Here is a 15,748-nt window from a genome sequence, read left to right as displayed (position 1 = left end):
GGCGGTGACTAAAAGGCAGCACTAAAACTTTGCAAGCATGCTCAATCAAATTACAGGAAGAAAAAAAGAAACACTTGGACTGCTACAGAAGAAGAAAATCATCACAGGTTAACTAGTTACTAGACTCTGTAGATTTTAATAGCATCCATACGCTGCTGTAACACTTAAAAATTATAGAAGTAGAGCATTACAAGGTAAAAAGTTGAAGCAACAGGGTAGCAAGTTATAACAGCACGAAACATCTCAGTGAAAGCGAAGAAATTGAACTGATGCATAATTTCCATCGATCACTCTCTTCCAAACATATGAATTACCAGCATTAGTCCAGTAGCCTAAAGTCATTCAATTTATGAACCGTAACCCTAAAAATTAAATTAGGGGTTTTGATAAATTTTCAATTAAACATGCATAATTAAGTTATAGATCATCGTAAAAACATTTCATAAACCCTTATATTATCAAATTAATAGCCTAAAACCAATATTCAAAGTATCGAGAAAAAAAAATGTTACTGTGTTCTTTAGTTACAGGTGACTGAGATGGATCTACAGGACAGAAAAAAACCTGAGATTGGAAAAGTTAGGTGAAAGATTTTTAGTGTAAGTTAAATTGCAACAAAGAAAAATAAAAACCCTAAATTAATTACCTGAACTTTTGAAGAAAAGCATGAAAAACCCAACCCGTTTACAATGAGAAGGGGTAAATCAACATGTTCAATGGTGATAATGCTGGGTCTGGTTCGATATTGCCATGGGTCTGTGGTTTTGGTGGTTTACAGAGAAAGATTGAAACTATGCAGATGAAGAAGAAGAAGATGAAGGAGAAGAATTACAGGTGCCGAAGATGCGAAAAAAATGAAATGTTTGGGATAAAGAAAAATCAAATCGTTGAAAAGAGGGTGATTTCTCTATAGTTATGGATCGATGTTATTAGGGACGAAGGAGATTAGAAGAGTGGAAGATCATTAATTTTCATCTATTGGTTTTGTTAATTGGTCTATGTTTGCATTTTGCTGGTGTAGATTTACCAATGCCAGCGAAAAATAAACGGTTGAGATTTTATCCTAGTAAGTGTAATCAACGATGTTCGTAATTTTGGTTTTATATTAAAATTTAAATAATTATTTTTTTAATTATTAACAGAAAATCCGTTGATAAATTCAACGTAAAGTTTGCAACGGATTTTCCGTTACTAATATTAAAAAAATAATATATATGTAATCTGTTGCAAATCTGTTGCTGAATTTAGCAACGGAATTATCTGTAACTAAATTCAGATGTTAATAGCCCTTGTTTTTAGTAGTGAACAAATTTCCGACATTTTTTATGGGTATTCTAGACTAAAAAAAAACCAAAGGGACTGGCACAATCTGTTGAATTTCCATGTTCATGAAGTCCAAACCCAGTGAGAACGATTAACAGGTTATTGGCTGGTGAAGCTTTTTAGTGGCATGATGCTGTGGATGTAACAAGAATCGGCTCCTTTTCACTTTGTTTATTAAGAACAGCTAATTCATTTTGAAGCTTCAAAAAAAAAAAAAAACATGATGAGGAAAAAGTTGGCATTCACTTCCAACTTTAAAAGGAGAGATTAATGAAAGTCTAAAATAAAATCCCTAATTTAGACTTCGCAGTTTGCACACTTGGACAATATTGGGTCATCGTTGCTTTCGGATCAGGGTTCGCAGAGATGCGCGGGAAACCGAGGGAGTTGAAGAATAGGTTAGATTCAAGTCAACATAATCAAGAGTATAATAGTCTAATAATAGGTTAGATTCAAGTCAACATAATCAAGAGTATAATAGTCTAATAATTGTAAGCAACTTTTTAGTAGCTGGATTCAATTTAATCAACTTTGCCCAAAATTCTTCACCGACATGATAACGTTCACACTATTTTTTTGTGGTCCACGAGGCGATGTTTTCTTAAGAAGATGCTTCCATGAAACTACGTACGTATAGCCGAAAACAACTCCTGAATGATTTTTATCTTGACGGTGATGTCCTACTCCCACCCCACACTTCACGGCCTCTCGACATGAGCAACCTTTTCAATTCTCATTCCTTCATGGAAATCACCTCGCAGGCTGAACTCTAACCTATGATTTTTAAAGCCAAATAAGGTACTGAATTAAAAAAAAAAAACAAAAACAAAAAACCATAAGAATATATGGTTGAAAATTAAATTAAAATATTATTTTAAGATTTAAAAAAAAATTAAAAATCAAATTTAATCTTGATAGGGTTGATCAATTCTCTAATTTCTCCATAAAATCTATTGGATTGCGCGCATCGATTAACTTCTATCTAATTTTATTTAAGACCTAATTCAAACCAAATTGGTAATTAATAAATTATTAGATTGATCCACCAAAGCAAAACAGTTTTGATAACATGCTTTCTATATACCTCTTTAATTTAGAACCATAGCTTATTGAAATATTCACCAAAACAATGTCGAGGCAATTACATCGCATCCCTGTTGATCTTAAATTGGAGCAATGTAACCAGATTTAAGATAGGATATTTGAACATGTAAAGGATAATATCACAGCATCAATGTACTAGAGGATCAAGTTTGAAAGAAGGAAAATGAAAAGCCATTTACCTTTGACAAGGCAAGTCCTGTGACATGTATTTCCCCATCTGGTGATCTATCATAAATTATCGGTCAGCATCCCCACCTCAAATGAAACCTGCTCTTGCAGATAAAGAGTATCTATGATTGTGAGACCCAAAAAATAGTTTGCAAGTAATGACTTTGCACCTATATTTACAACTGTACCTGCCTCCTTTATCTTCGATATACTTTCTAATGGGACCACTCAAGTAAACATCTGGAGAACCCTTGAGCACACGAAGTAAAGAAGCCTCTGTCTTGGTGGCAAACAATGAGAATATGGTCAGCATGCACCATGCACCGATGTTATCACAGTCAATAAACCCAAGGGCATAAACAACAGGATCCCACATTCTTTGGATACTCATGCGTGTTCCACCTTTGGACAAAAACCAATCAGAGAAGCTGATCTGCAAGAAGAAAATGTAATTTCAACGATAATATTAACAAAATGACCTGGGCAACGATTCAAAAGAAAGAGAAATGAGATAATTCTTACGCTATCTAATTTCCTTATGTCCCTCAATGCACCATCGGGATCAACAAGAGCCTTCACAACTGGACTCAAGGCAAGCGCCATAGCATTTCTTGCTATATCATAAGTCTGAAATTGAAAAGTACCACGAGATAACACATCAAAAGAGAATTTAAGGGGGTAGGAAATTTGGCACCAGCTAGTTCAGCTTCCCAAAACATGTTGACAGATGACACATAAAACCCTTATAGTTTCTTTTGCACTTTTTTTTTTAATTTTTGCTTCTGGCGAAAATTTGAATGCCAAAACTACTCTACTTAGACTGGATATTTGACAAAGCACAGCAGTCAGCTCCTTGTGTATTTTTCTATGACGAGCTTGATTCCATTGTTGGCAATGGAGATAGGGTTCTACCTGCTAATGTTGATATAGAGTTTGCTATCATGGATGTTTGCAGGCCTTTCTAATGGGAAGCAATTACAATCATGGATGATCCTTGCAAACGAAAAGAGAATGCATCAAGGGATGGAAATTCTTCAGAAGGAATTTTACCATCTGCAGAGCCTTTGTCAGACGAAATATAAACATTTAAGCTATGAGCAAGCATTGCAGGCCGTTAAGGATCTCTGCCTTGAAGAAGGTAAGAAGAGAGAGACTAACACAATCTTTGAACATCGACGCTATGATTCTGTTAATCGGCAGCAGAGAGAGAAGCTTGTTGAGAATGAACATGATGGTTTGTTCATTAGCAGTAGATTTGAGTTAAATGTTATATACCAAACGTGTTAAAAGAAGAAGATACTACTCTGAATGTCAATCAATATAGGTACGAGGATACTTATGGTGGTATAACTTCTCAGTTTTGTGACTTGGAATCTGGTAAAGATAGTAATTGGAGAACCGAAGACCAAATGAATCAAGTGGAAACTTTCATTGAAATTGCTACCCAGCAACAGAAAGAACAATTGTCCATAAAGCTCAACAAAATCGATGCCCGAAACATGCAGTTTGTACGTTAATGGAATGCAGCGGTAGGAACTCAAGCTCAAGTCAGTGTTTTGCCCTTGATTATTGATCAATCTTGCTACCTCTAGTGAAGTCATACATGAGGGCACACTTGGAGGCCCTAGCTAGCTGTAAAGGATGCCACGGAGATTCCGAAGCTGCGAATAGAATCTTGAATCAACTTCTGATAGAAATGGATGGCATGGCAGCTAAGAAGAATGTTTCTATCATTGGAACAACAAACATGTCAGATATTATTAACCCAACATTTGACCCAGCATTGCCTAGTCTTAGGTGTCTGGATACCCGTTGAATATTTATATACCTCTTCCTGACAAGGCTTCCCATCTTCAAATATTTAAAGTATGTTGCCGGAAGCCATGTGCTCCTAAGAACGTTGACTTGATAGTTCGTGCACAATATACTCAAGTTTTTAGCGGCGGTGCTAGTATCACTGAAATTTGTCAACATGCCTGCAAATATGCCACTTATAGAAAATATAGAAGGACAGCTAAAGGGAACCTACCATATCCCTGAGGGTAAGGCTTTTTTTAATGGAGGTGGAATTGTAGCTACCTTAATTAGTGAGATTAGGTCTTCTCCGCAAGATTTAGTACATTTAAATTTTAAGTTATCATATTAGGATTTTTAAATTTAAGTTTAAATATGTTTAATTTTTTTATTTCTATTTAAGTAGAATTTGAAAAAAAATCATGGAAAAACTTAGTTAAGACTTTCACTGAGTCATTGGAGTCCCAAACTACCTTGAATTTTACTGTTGATGGGGATTCCGACCAGTGATATACTGATATTTGCTCATAGGAGATTAAGCATACTGACACAATATTTAACGTGGTTCGGCAAAGCGCCTATATCCACGGGAGAAGTCATTTTATTATATAGGAAAAAAACACAATTTACACCAATAGAGGAGGAGGAATCATCCCTTCTTTGACAACTCTCAACCTCACTCTGTTTCTCTCTTTTCAATGTTACAATGATAGCTACTGCTGGCTATCCTTGGTAGTCCACTCTCTCTTATATTTCTCACATATTTGGTTGCATTCTCACTCATTTTGCTCTCTCACGTATGCCTCTATTTATAGACATCCATGGCAGCTCTTCTTGTTTTGTTGTCAACATTGGTAGCCACTAACTCCAGCTCATTCAACAATGATAGCTGTCACCTCCAACTCTTCTTCAACAATGGTGGCTGTCAACCTTTGACATGTTAGATGGGTGCACATGGTTGGTGCAGCTCCAGCTATAACTGTTGTCTTTATTAATGGATGGTGTTGTCCACTAATGGTTGCTTTACATTAATGGCAATCAACCCAACAACTGTGAGATTTGCTTTTATTCTTTTCAATTAAGTATTGTGAATCAATTTTTTTTTATTAAATAAAATTGTCACGCTCAAAGCAAGTTTTGAAAAGCAAGGCACACAAAAAAAAACCCAAAAAAAAAAATTGACATAAATTTAACTAATTTTTTTAAAAAATTAAACCGAGTCGAGTTAAATTAATGAGTTTGAATTAGTTGATTAGTTTATTTATAATTTAAAAAAATAAAAAATTTAATTTAGTTATATTTTTAATCCAAAATTAAACTTCACTGAAAATGATAAAAAAGAATTTGGCCATACTTTTAAATGAAAGATTCGATTTGAAATTTTTAGATTGGTTAGGTTTTCTGATAGATTTGTTTAGGAGCCTTTGGTAATTGTATGGATGTGTATTTTTTTTTTTAAAAAAATTATATGGATTTTTTGGTGGCCAACAGTATTTTGGACGGAATTTGAGGAGTAATCTAAAAAATTTAGGATTTAATATCATAGATTGAGTTTTTACTTCAATCAGACTAATTATTAATTTGAATAAATTCATTTAATTTGAACTTTTCTATTTATACCGGATCCAAACTTGATTGAATCATAAAATAATTATTATTATTGTTGTTGTTATCCAAATTTTTTTTATAATTTTTTAAAAATAAAAAAATAATAAAAACCTAAAATCCAGAGATCTCTCTCTGCCACTCCATCTTCCCCCTCATCTCCCTCGATGAAATTAAGCAAGGTAGACGCCATCTTTGACGTGTTGATCGCTAACGGTCAGCTGACTCTACCTCCGTGTATGCGACCCGCCGAGATCGATAAAGTTGAAGATTCCAACTACTGTCGACAGTTTGAAAGATCAATAAACTTGAATTTTCTAATAAACTTGAATTAAATACTAAGTGTCAACTTTCAAATCAATAAATAAAAATGAAAAATACCATCAAACCGCGCGGGCATAAGCAACAATTGTTTTAATAAAAATAATTAATATAGATGGAGTTCGTAATTCAATAACCCAAGTCCTTTTATTGATCCAGCCTCTTGATCCCACGCGTATGGCATGCCATATTGTATGTTCGGTATTATTATAAGTTAATAACCATGCATTTAATCTTAAGTGTACTGTCTTTTCTCGTAATATTACGTGCTCCATTATATTGAAAATATGTATCCCTATTCTCTAACATGAGTACTGTAAATTCTGCATTTCAATATACATAATTATTTTTAATATTTTAGCTTTATAAGTTGAAGAATGAAGAATATGATTTGACTATCAACTCTTTTTTCTACAAAGAAACTCTTTTAATTTGAATAAAAATACGCATAAGTTTTCTGTAACTATAAATAGGTGGCTAAATTTTACTGCTCAATTTACAAGCAAGAAAATCTTTTGTATAAACCTCTTTAGGGGTAATAACCAATAGGCTGACTCCATCAAGATTAATTACATATATACATGTAATCTCTTTTAAGTAATTAATATTGTCTTAAGTTTCTTTCTGTTTTCTTCTTCAAGATTAGGTAGATTTGATCCCATGTTGCATGCTTTAGAAAAAGTCAAATACGATTTCAAATTCAATTGATATATATTTCTTGTCCCTCAAGCATAACATTGACTGACTATAGATGTGAAAATGATAACTTCCTGATCCTTCGTTTCCATGAAAGTTCTTCTGCATAATATAATATTCTAATTTACATTTTTAATTTTCCACGAAACTTCCTCCATATAATATAATATTCTAGTTTACTTGTGTAATCTTCGCTAATGTCTTCATATGCCAGGCAAAATATGAGGCTAAACTGTTGACACAAGATGAGTCCCTTCAGCTTTTCAGTTGGCATGCCTTTAGGACTATCCATCCACCGGATGATTATGCTGAGCTTTCCAATGATCATGTATTAAAGTGTGCTGGTGGGCTTCCCTTAGCTCTTGAAGTTTTGGGTGCTTCTTTGTTCGGAAAAGACAAATCTGTATGGAGAAGTGCTATTGAAAAACTGCGAAAAACTCCACATCATAATGTCCAGGCAAAGCTTATGATAAGTTTTGACGCACTGGATGATGATATACTAAAAAATATATTCCTTGATTTTGCATGTTTCTTCGTTGGCAGAAACAAAGAATATGTGTCAACAATCAAGAAATCAATTTAACAATTCTTGTTGACAGGTCTCTCTTAGAAGTTAATTTACTGAATCAATCAAGGATGCATGATCTAGTAAAAGACATGAGAAGAGAGATAGTTTGTCAAATGTGTCCCCAACATCCTGGAAAACGCAGCAGAATTTGGCTTCATGAGGAAGCATTGAAAGTGCTCAAAATCAACATGGTAAGATGCATTGCTGTAGTCTTGTGCGCAGAATCACAAAGTCTTATACGTATTTCCTGTTGAGCTTGTTTTTAAATAATTTTAACAAAATATATACTTTTGCATAGGTCTACTTCCAAACCATGATATATGTCGCTCTACTGAAATTTCTTGCTTTTGTTAGGGAACATAAAAAGTGGAGGGTCTTGTGCTAGATGTGCAAACTTCGAAAGCTGAACCTTTAAGAACAGAATCATTTGAAAACATGAAATATTTGAATTTACTCCAAATCAATGGAGTTCGTCTCAACGGATGCTACAGACATCTTCCCAAAGGGATTATATGGCTTTGTTGGTCCGCATGGATGCTCTTTGAAATCTTTTCCACCTAATTTCAAACTGGACTATCTAGTTGTTCTTGAACAGTGATTAGAAGCTTATTACAATTTGAACAGTGAGAGTAGCCGATGTGGAACGTTTTGTGGGTGCGTTTATAGATAGATCGAAAATGGCAAATTTCAAGAAGAAGTTCAGACGCTTCGAAGGTGCAGTGTCACAAAAAACAGCCAGATACAACCGTGAAATCATACTGAAATTTGATGACAGGTTCTGGAGGCCATGTTTTCTATGGGATAGCTCACTTGCACTAACTGAAATCACGAAGTCCTTCAAATTAGAAATTAGACCTGGAAGATGCTGTTTTTATTTATCTTTATTTTCCTACTAGCTATATTAGAATTTTAATTAATTTCTCTACTTTCAATTTTTTTTTTTCTATATAGATTAGGTTGGTTTTCGCTACTATATGACCAATTAGTATGTTTTTTTTCAGTAGAGTTTTATGTATTACTAACTTTCAGAATATATTTTTTTTAAATGTCGCCCTCCATTTTTTTAATTATATTTTTTTTTACCAATTATTTTTATTGTTTTTGAAACGTTGATAGGTCATGTCAGGTCAACATAGCATGTTTTGGATTTTTTTCTACTAAAAATAATATTAATAACCTCTAATTTTTTTTATTTTTTTTTGGAAGAAAAATTTATCTGGACGGCAAAAATACCTGACACTGGCTTACTGTCACTTTCTTTAATAGATTATTAACCCATTGATGCCTGACACGGTCTCTCGCAAGTGGGGTATAGTTTACATGCGTGGTTCATGCATACATTAATCTGCTGGTATTAATTCATGTTGACTGAACCAGGCTTCGTCTTCAATCTGTAAATGAAACAATACTCGGCAAATTGTATTCGATTTTTTATACTTTGAATTATTTAAAAAAATATTCATATAACAAAGATCTTGAAAACCTACAAATGATCCCATAAGTCCTGTTAAGAACACAACCCGTTTTAAAATTATTTTTCTTTTTCATAAAAAAATATTATTTGTTTTTCTTAGCTAGTTATATTTCTTTTGCTTGATTACTTTAATGGAGCTCATGGGATAAATTTATCATTTCTCTTTCTTAATTTAAAAAAAAAATCAAATTTCATTTTCTAAGCATTATCTTCTTTTACTAATTGAAGGCTAAGTTAGAGTTATTCAATATAAACACGAGCCATGCGAGCTTGACAGCAAGTTTGTGCTAATGTTAATTAATGCAAACAAAATGTAAAGTAAACGACTTAGTTTATGAAATTAGTAGTAGTGAGATTCAATTATTTAAACTATATCATATAATACAAATTAACCTGTTTTAAAACTTCGCATAAAATTCCTCACTAACATAACGTTGTTCAAATTATTTTATTTTATTTTATTTTTTGGTGAACGAGGCAGATAACTTGCTAATAAGCTGCTTCCAAGAAACTACGCATCACCAAAACTACGCATCACCAAAACTACGCATCACTAACATAACATTGTCCTCCACGGTGCTTCACGGCCGGTAGACATCGGCAGCATTTTCAATTGTCTTCCATCCTGCGAGCTGGACTCTATGATTTTTAAACCACACAAGGGACTGAATTTAAAAAAAAAAACCATAAAAATATAGCGATTTTACTCTTTTAACACAACTAATAAGATGTGCATATTATTTTAAAATGTAGAATGGTATGGTGAGTTGACTCGTGATGCTGTAATTCAGAATTTAAATTAAACTAAGTTTCAATAAAAATAAATAAAAAAAGAATTGACTGAATATAATCTAAAGAAAAACCTTAATAGACCCTTCATTCAATAAATATAGAAAAAATTCAGTCAATGTTTTTATAAAAATTTACTTTAAAATAATATTATTTTTATTTTTTATATAAAAAAGATTAATCTAACTTAATCAGATAATCACAGTTGACCAATAACACAGGACTTACCCAAAGTGAATTTAAAAACTATGGTGCATAGTCTAAGAAGCCTGCTCTTATACTCGGTACCTTGTAATTAACCACTGTGAAGGCTCTTCTATGTAATTCCATGCAAATTTTTTTTTCATTCTTATTTTTTTTAATTGCGCTCTTATATGCTTTTATTGATGACCAATTACTTAAACGAATTGAAAGAATTCAATGAATGGGTACTAAGTTCAAAAACACAAAGAAAAGGAATGCCCAATTTGATATTCATAATATATAAATTTATTTTGATTTGAAAATTTATTTTTTATATTTTATATTTTTCAGTACTTAGATGAAAGATACTCAAAGAAAATGATGCTAGAAAGAGAAAATTCTTGATTAGGATCAATTCTCATAAAATAATAATAATAATAATAATATTGATGTTAAAAGATACTTCATAAAAAATAAATTCTATTAAGATAGTATTTGTACTCTATCATGCCTAGAAACCTAGATCTTGCAAAGATATCAAAGGTTTCTAGTCCTGTCACATGTCAAAAGATTAGAAAATAAAATGGTTAGAATATTATTAATAGTTGTTAGTCTTTTTTGTCAATTAAAAGAATTAGTTAATATTGTTTAATAAAGAATAGATACTGTGAATAAGCTTCTTACTATAATAATATATAAATTGATATCAAATAAGGAAACATTATTCAATTAATAAAACAGTGAATCAAAAACATAATTTCTTCTTCCTTTTTTTTTAATAAAATCCTTCTTTGCTTTTCTTCATCTCTCTCTATTCCTTTTTCTGTATAAATCTTACTATCCTAACATGGTAACAAAGCTTATGAATTCTTGATCTTGAGAACTTAGCTTCTACACTCTACAATTTTTTATTCTTATTTATTAATAAAACGGTGAATCAAAAACATAATTTCTTCTTTCTTTTTTTTTAATAAAATCCTTCTTGGCTTTTCTTCATCTCTCTTTATTCCTTTTTCTGTATAAATTTTACTATCCTATCATGGTATCAGAGCTTAGGAATTCTTGATTTTGAGAACTTAGCTTCTACACTCTACAATTTTTTATTCTTGTTTCTGATTTTGGTTTCATTCTTATCTTATTCATAAAATTCTTCCATATTCGTTGATGTGTCTATTATCTATTTAATATATTGTTAAACTGAAAATTCTTCTTTAGATCTTCAACTTTTTGCAAGATTCTTCCTTCTCAATATTTGATTCTCTTCTTTTATACTTCTTACACTCTAAAAAAAATTAAAAAAATGGTGACTATTTTTCAACTTCAGATTGTTCAATCTCCTATTACCTGTTTGCTTTCTAAGGTTTTTATTGCTGTGACAATCAAGCTTGATGATACATATTACTTGTTCCAATCTTATGCTTGGCTTCTCGAAACCTGCTGTTGTAACCCATTTTGGGCCCCATGAAAATAAAAATAAATAATAAATAATTAAAAAAAATTAAACAACGTCGTTTTGACACTGTTTCTCTTCCCGCATGCTGCTGGAGCCCCACGCCTTTTTAAAACCAGAAACAATGACTGCATGCTGCTCCCAAAACTAGAGCCCCACGTCCCCTGCTCCCAATGCGCAGCGACGCCTTCCTTGCTCCCCTTCGCCTGTAAATACTGCTTTTAGCAGCTGCAACACAGGGGGACAATTTTTTTGAGGAGAAGAACGATAACCTCTCTCTCTCTCGTCTTTTTCCACCGTTTGAAACAACACTGCCACCGGTAACCGCCCACCTTGCCCTTAGAACCGTCGTTTGGAAGAAGAAACAGAGAAGCAAGGTGACTGAACAAGGAGAAGACATAACACAAAAGCGGCAGAGAAGAGGAAGAACAACCACAGCCAGTTGCAACACCACCACCAGGAGCAGAGCACGTCCTCTCCACCACCACAAGCTGCCATTGTATTCCTAGTCGACAACAACACAGTTGGGAGCAGAAGGAGAAAGGGAAACAGAGGAGAAAGAGAGGAGAGAAACCAACGCCGAAACATCAGAGAAGAGGAAGAGCCGCCACAGCAACACCACCACCAAACCGGTCACCGGCATCACTGTCATCTATCATCGCCAAATCAGACACAAGCATCACTGTCAGCTTCTCATTCCAGGTAAGTGACGATGCACAATATTAATTAATGCACAGTATTAATTAACTAGCTACTGTGCAGGCTAATTAATTAACGGGTACTGTACACATGTACAGTACCCCCGGTTACTATGCGTGTATAGTAACATGGTACTGTACACATGTACAGCCCCGGTTACTATTGTTCCGGGCTGGAATATTAGCCCAGCCCATGCGGCTGGGCTAAGTCCAGCCCTGTAGGAAGTAGGCCCGTTTTATTTTTTGGGCTCGTTTCAGCCCAGTTTCCTTTTGGGTTGGGTTCGGCCCATTCAAAGAATTATTTCAAAGAATCTGTAATTTTCTACCATTTTTGTTACTGAATTTTAATCAATATCGGTTTGTATTTTTATACTGTAAAGATACAAATCCAGTATTAAAATACCTAGTTTTTGTCAAGTCATAAAAAAAATAAAACAAAAAAATATTTTGTTTTTATGCATACAGCCTAGTCTCTCCAATATATATATATATATATATATATAAATCATCTTATCATATTTTCATAAAACAAAGAAAATTTCAAAAAATATACGTATTAGCATGCAACATTAATAACCAGTTTATTCAAGCCATGAGAACTAGGCCAATATTTCAAAAAATTCCAAAAAAATTATTTTGTTTTCTTTTAATATCTGGGGTTATGATCTTATACGTAAGACGTATTTTGGAAATTAAATTCTTGTGTTTAGGTTAGAGTTACCCGATAAGATAAGGATCTCTTTATCGAGGAGGACTTTTCTTAAACCATACCAATAACTAGGAAACATTAGATTTTATCAGACAATAAAACAATGCAGCTTACCTTAGATAGGGCGTATTTGGGGTGCTAATACCTTTCCTTTACGCAACTAGTCCCTGTACCCAATTTATGAGACCAGTTAGGGTTCCTAGTGACCAAAATACTAGGTGGCGACTTCCAATCCATTTCCCATCAATAAAAGACTAGATTTTCTTGTCCCCCTATATTTTCTAGATAGATATTATACAACATTTCCAGATAAAAGTGGAAAACTCGCCGCGATGCTGCACACGTGCGACACCTGCGATTGAAGGGAAATGTAAAGATATGAAAAGCTCTAGCCCTACCACATGTCAAAAGAATAGAGAATAAAATTATTAGAATGTTGTTAATCTTATTTGTCCATTAAAGATATATTTAATTCTTTGTTTTTTTTCTTCATCCTTCTTGGATGTTGGGAATTTTATATTTTTTTGGATTTTTTTTATTTTAATTTAATCTTCATCCAATAATCACCCATAGATCCTTGTAAGAACCAAATGACACCAACTGTTAAGAACAGCTAATTAATTTTGAAGCTTGAAAAAAAAAAGCTTGATGAGGAAAAGGTTGACTTCCTCTAAATAAAATGAAATATTAATGAAACCGAAGTTGACATTGACTTCCAACTTTAAAAGGAAATATTAATGAAAGTCTAAAATAAAATCCCTAAGTTTAAGAACAGGTTATTGTTCCTTCCGGACCAGGCCTCGCTGCGATGCGCGGGAAACTGAGCTCGTTGAAGACTAGGTTAGATTCAAGTCAACATAAAACTACGTACGTATAAAATTCTAATAATTGTAAACAACTTTTAAGTAGCTTTGCAATTCAATTAATCAAAATGTTCTTAAGAAGATGCTTCCATGAAACTACGTACGTATAGCTAAAAACAACTCCTAAATAATATACTGTTACTGTGTCAATTACAATATTATTTTATTTTTTAATTATGTTAAAAATTAACTTGAAATTTTATATATTTTTATTAATACATATAATTTTTATTATATTTTATTATATATAAACGCCAACTTTATAATTACTTCACGATTAATTAATGTCTACTCCCACCCCCTCACTTCACGGCCTCTGGACATGAGCAACCTTTTCAATTTAAATATAATATTCAATGATATTCGAATATTCAAGTCAACACAAACAAGATTATAATATTCGAAAGAAGCCCTGAATATACTCTGCACTACTGCTCACAATCTTTTTATGCAACCCTATTGCGTTTTTTTTTTTCATGAACAATTAAATTACTCTATTATATTTGCAATATAATGGTTTTTTTTGTTATTATTGTTTGGTCACGAAGGCATTTTTGGTTTTATGCACATTAAAAAAGTTGATGTATTAATAATTTCATCGTCTGTAGATGATACATGCAACTAATTATAATGGTTGAAATCAAGCTTCCATCACATTATATGTCACATTATATGATGCATTTCAATGTCATTTTCCTTTCTAAGTAGTGCATATACAATTGTGGTAAAAATCAAGCTTCCACCGCATCATGTGATGCATTTCAGTGACATCTTCCTTTCTTCGTAGCACATATATAGTTATGGTTCAAATCAATTTCAATGTCTTCTTTTTTCATTTCATGGATAGTGCATATACAGTTATGGAGTATGGTTTGGTGTCAATTGACTTCTTTTTTTCCTTTTTTTTTCCCTTATATTTCTTCCTCAAATTACGTGCTAACCATGCAAAACATTATACCAGCTCTTCAATTTCTTTTTTTTATTAAGTCATTCTTCTTTTAATTACAATTATTTTATTTACATTGATTATTTCTAATTGAATTTTATTTTTAATTTCATTCCTAACTATTTGATTTTGTTAATTTTTTTAATTTGATCCTTATTTTTTTAATTATTATTTTTTAATTATTTTGTTGATTGATTTATTTTTCTTCAATTAAGCATTTCCTTTTATTGAATTTTATGTCAAGTTTGGTGTCAATTCTTTTAATTGTTATTTTTTTAATTATTTGCTTATTTGATTTTTTTTCAATTCCATCTCTAAACTTTTAATTTCATTTAAATTTTCCCTTAACATTTAATTTCAACTAGTTTTATGTTGAATTTAGTTTCTAATTCTTTTAATTACTATTTTTTTATTTCACATTGTTTTTTTATTGATTTTTTTCCTCAATTCCATCGTTAATATTTGTTTGGTTGAGAATCTTACTTCTTTGTCTTTTAAGGCTTGCCTTTAATGGAGTCACTCTAGTCTCATGATCTAAGTCATAGATGTGAAAGATTAACTCGGGTTGAATTCGTTATTTTTAAAAATATTTTTTTATAATATCTTTTTCTCAGTATTTTCTTACTTTGTTATTTATGAGTTTATCTCAATTTCATGTCATAGGCTATGTGTTTGATCTATTTACTTGAGTTGACTACTAGATCCGCTCAATGCGTCTTTTTTTTTTTTATCTTTGTTTTTTATATTTTTTTTCCATCATATCAGCAAGTGTTCATTCCTTATATTTTTCTATGTATTTGACCTTTCATAATATTTTTTATGGTGTGAGTTTATTCAATTATTTTTATTTGTATTTTTCAATATAGCAATGTGTTTTTTTTGTATGGATTTATCTTTTATTTATTAAAATAAAAAAGTTTAGTAAACATAATTAGTTAAATAAATGATCATCAATTTATTTAATTGAATGATTACATGGGATTTTCAAAAGACATTTTTAATTTTTCATGTAAAAAACCATGTTGGATCAATATGCACACCTAATAATTGTTTTTAA

General features: G+C 32.1%; 3 protein-coding genes and 1 long non-coding RNA gene across 4 annotated transcripts in view; 3 read left to right on the top strand and 1 right to left on the bottom strand.

Annotated features, from left to right (window-relative positions):
* Positions 1 to 2,586: 2,586 nt before the first annotated feature.
* On the bottom strand, positions 2,587 to 3,408 carry LOC105139962 (zeta-carotene desaturase, chloroplastic/chromoplastic-like). Its single transcript, XM_011046610.1, has 3 exons — positions 3,118 to 3,408; positions 2,784 to 3,028; positions 2,587 to 2,694 (listed from the first exon to the last, which is right to left on the bottom strand). Exons 1-3 carry the CDS (start codon positions 3,196 to 3,198, stop codon positions 2,670 to 2,672), a joined length of 351 nt encoding a protein of 116 aa, XP_011044912.1. The 5' UTR covers positions 3,199 to 3,408; the 3' UTR covers positions 2,587 to 2,669.
* LOC105139997 (uncharacterized) lies at positions 3,393 to 4,411 on the top strand. The gene is made up of 4 exons (XM_011046654.1): positions 3,393 to 3,542; positions 3,706 to 3,833; positions 3,920 to 4,103; positions 4,193 to 4,411. The coding sequence occupies exons 1-4, from the start codon at positions 3,393 to 3,395 to the stop codon at positions 4,409 to 4,411; spliced, it is 681 nt and encodes a 226-aa protein (XP_011044956.1).
* Positions 4,412 to 7,580: 3,169 nt separating this feature from the next.
* LOC105139961 (uncharacterized) lies at positions 7,581 to 8,008 on the top strand. The gene is made up of 2 exons (XR_845095.1): positions 7,581 to 7,770; positions 7,934 to 8,008. It is a non-coding gene; the product is annotated as an uncharacterized LOC105139961 (long non-coding RNA).
* A 248-nt stretch (positions 8,009 to 8,256) lies between these two features.
* LOC105139996 (probable leucine-rich repeat receptor-like protein kinase At1g35710) overlaps positions 8,257 to 15,748 on the top strand; it is a 25,001-nt gene continuing 17,509 nt past the window's right edge. The window contains exon 1 of the mRNA XM_011046653.1: positions 8,257 to 8,354. Within this exon, the coding sequence (XP_011044955.1) occupies positions 8,257 to 8,354 (98 nt within the window). The remainder of the gene's footprint in view (positions 8,355 to 15,748) is intronic.

Source organism: Populus euphratica, unplaced genomic scaffold (assembly GCF_000495115.2).
Source record: "Populus euphratica unplaced genomic scaffold, PopEup_1.0 scaffold113.1, whole genome shotgun sequence".
NCBI classification, from domain to species: domain Eukaryota; kingdom Viridiplantae; phylum Streptophyta; class Magnoliopsida; order Malpighiales; family Salicaceae; genus Populus; species Populus euphratica.
The sequence above is the reverse complement of the archived record's forward strand: the minus strand, read 5'-3'. Positions and strand labels throughout refer to the sequence as shown.

What these genes read in the sequence shown, in the direction of transcription:
- LOC105139962 (XM_011046610.1), bottom strand. Translation starts at nt 3,198, where the DNA reads ATGGCGCTTGCCTTGAGTCCAGTTGTGAAGGCTCTTGTTGATCCCGAT. An exon ending in ACATAAGGAAATTAGATAGC is followed by an intron (nt 3,029 to 3,117) that starts GTAAGAATTATC and finishes TTCTTCTTGCAG; the next exon opens with ATCAGCTTCTCTGATTGGTT. An exon ending in ATCGAAGATAAAGGAGGCAG is followed by an intron (nt 2,695 to 2,783) that starts GTACAGTTGTAA and finishes CTGCAAGAGCAG; the next exon opens with GTTTCATTTGAGGTGGGGAT.
- LOC105139997 (XM_011046654.1), top strand. Translation starts at nt 3,393, where the DNA reads ATGCCAAAACTACTCTACTTAGACTGGATATTTGACAAAGCACAGCAG. An exon ending in TAGAGTTTGCTATCATGGAT is followed by an intron (nt 3,543 to 3,705) that starts GTTTGCAGGCCT and finishes CAAGCATTGCAG; the next exon opens with GCCGTTAAGGATCTCTGCCT. An exon ending in ATGCCCGAAACATGCAGTTT is followed by an intron (nt 4,104 to 4,192) that starts GTACGTTAATGG and finishes CCTCTAGTGAAG; the next exon opens with TCATACATGAGGGCACACTT.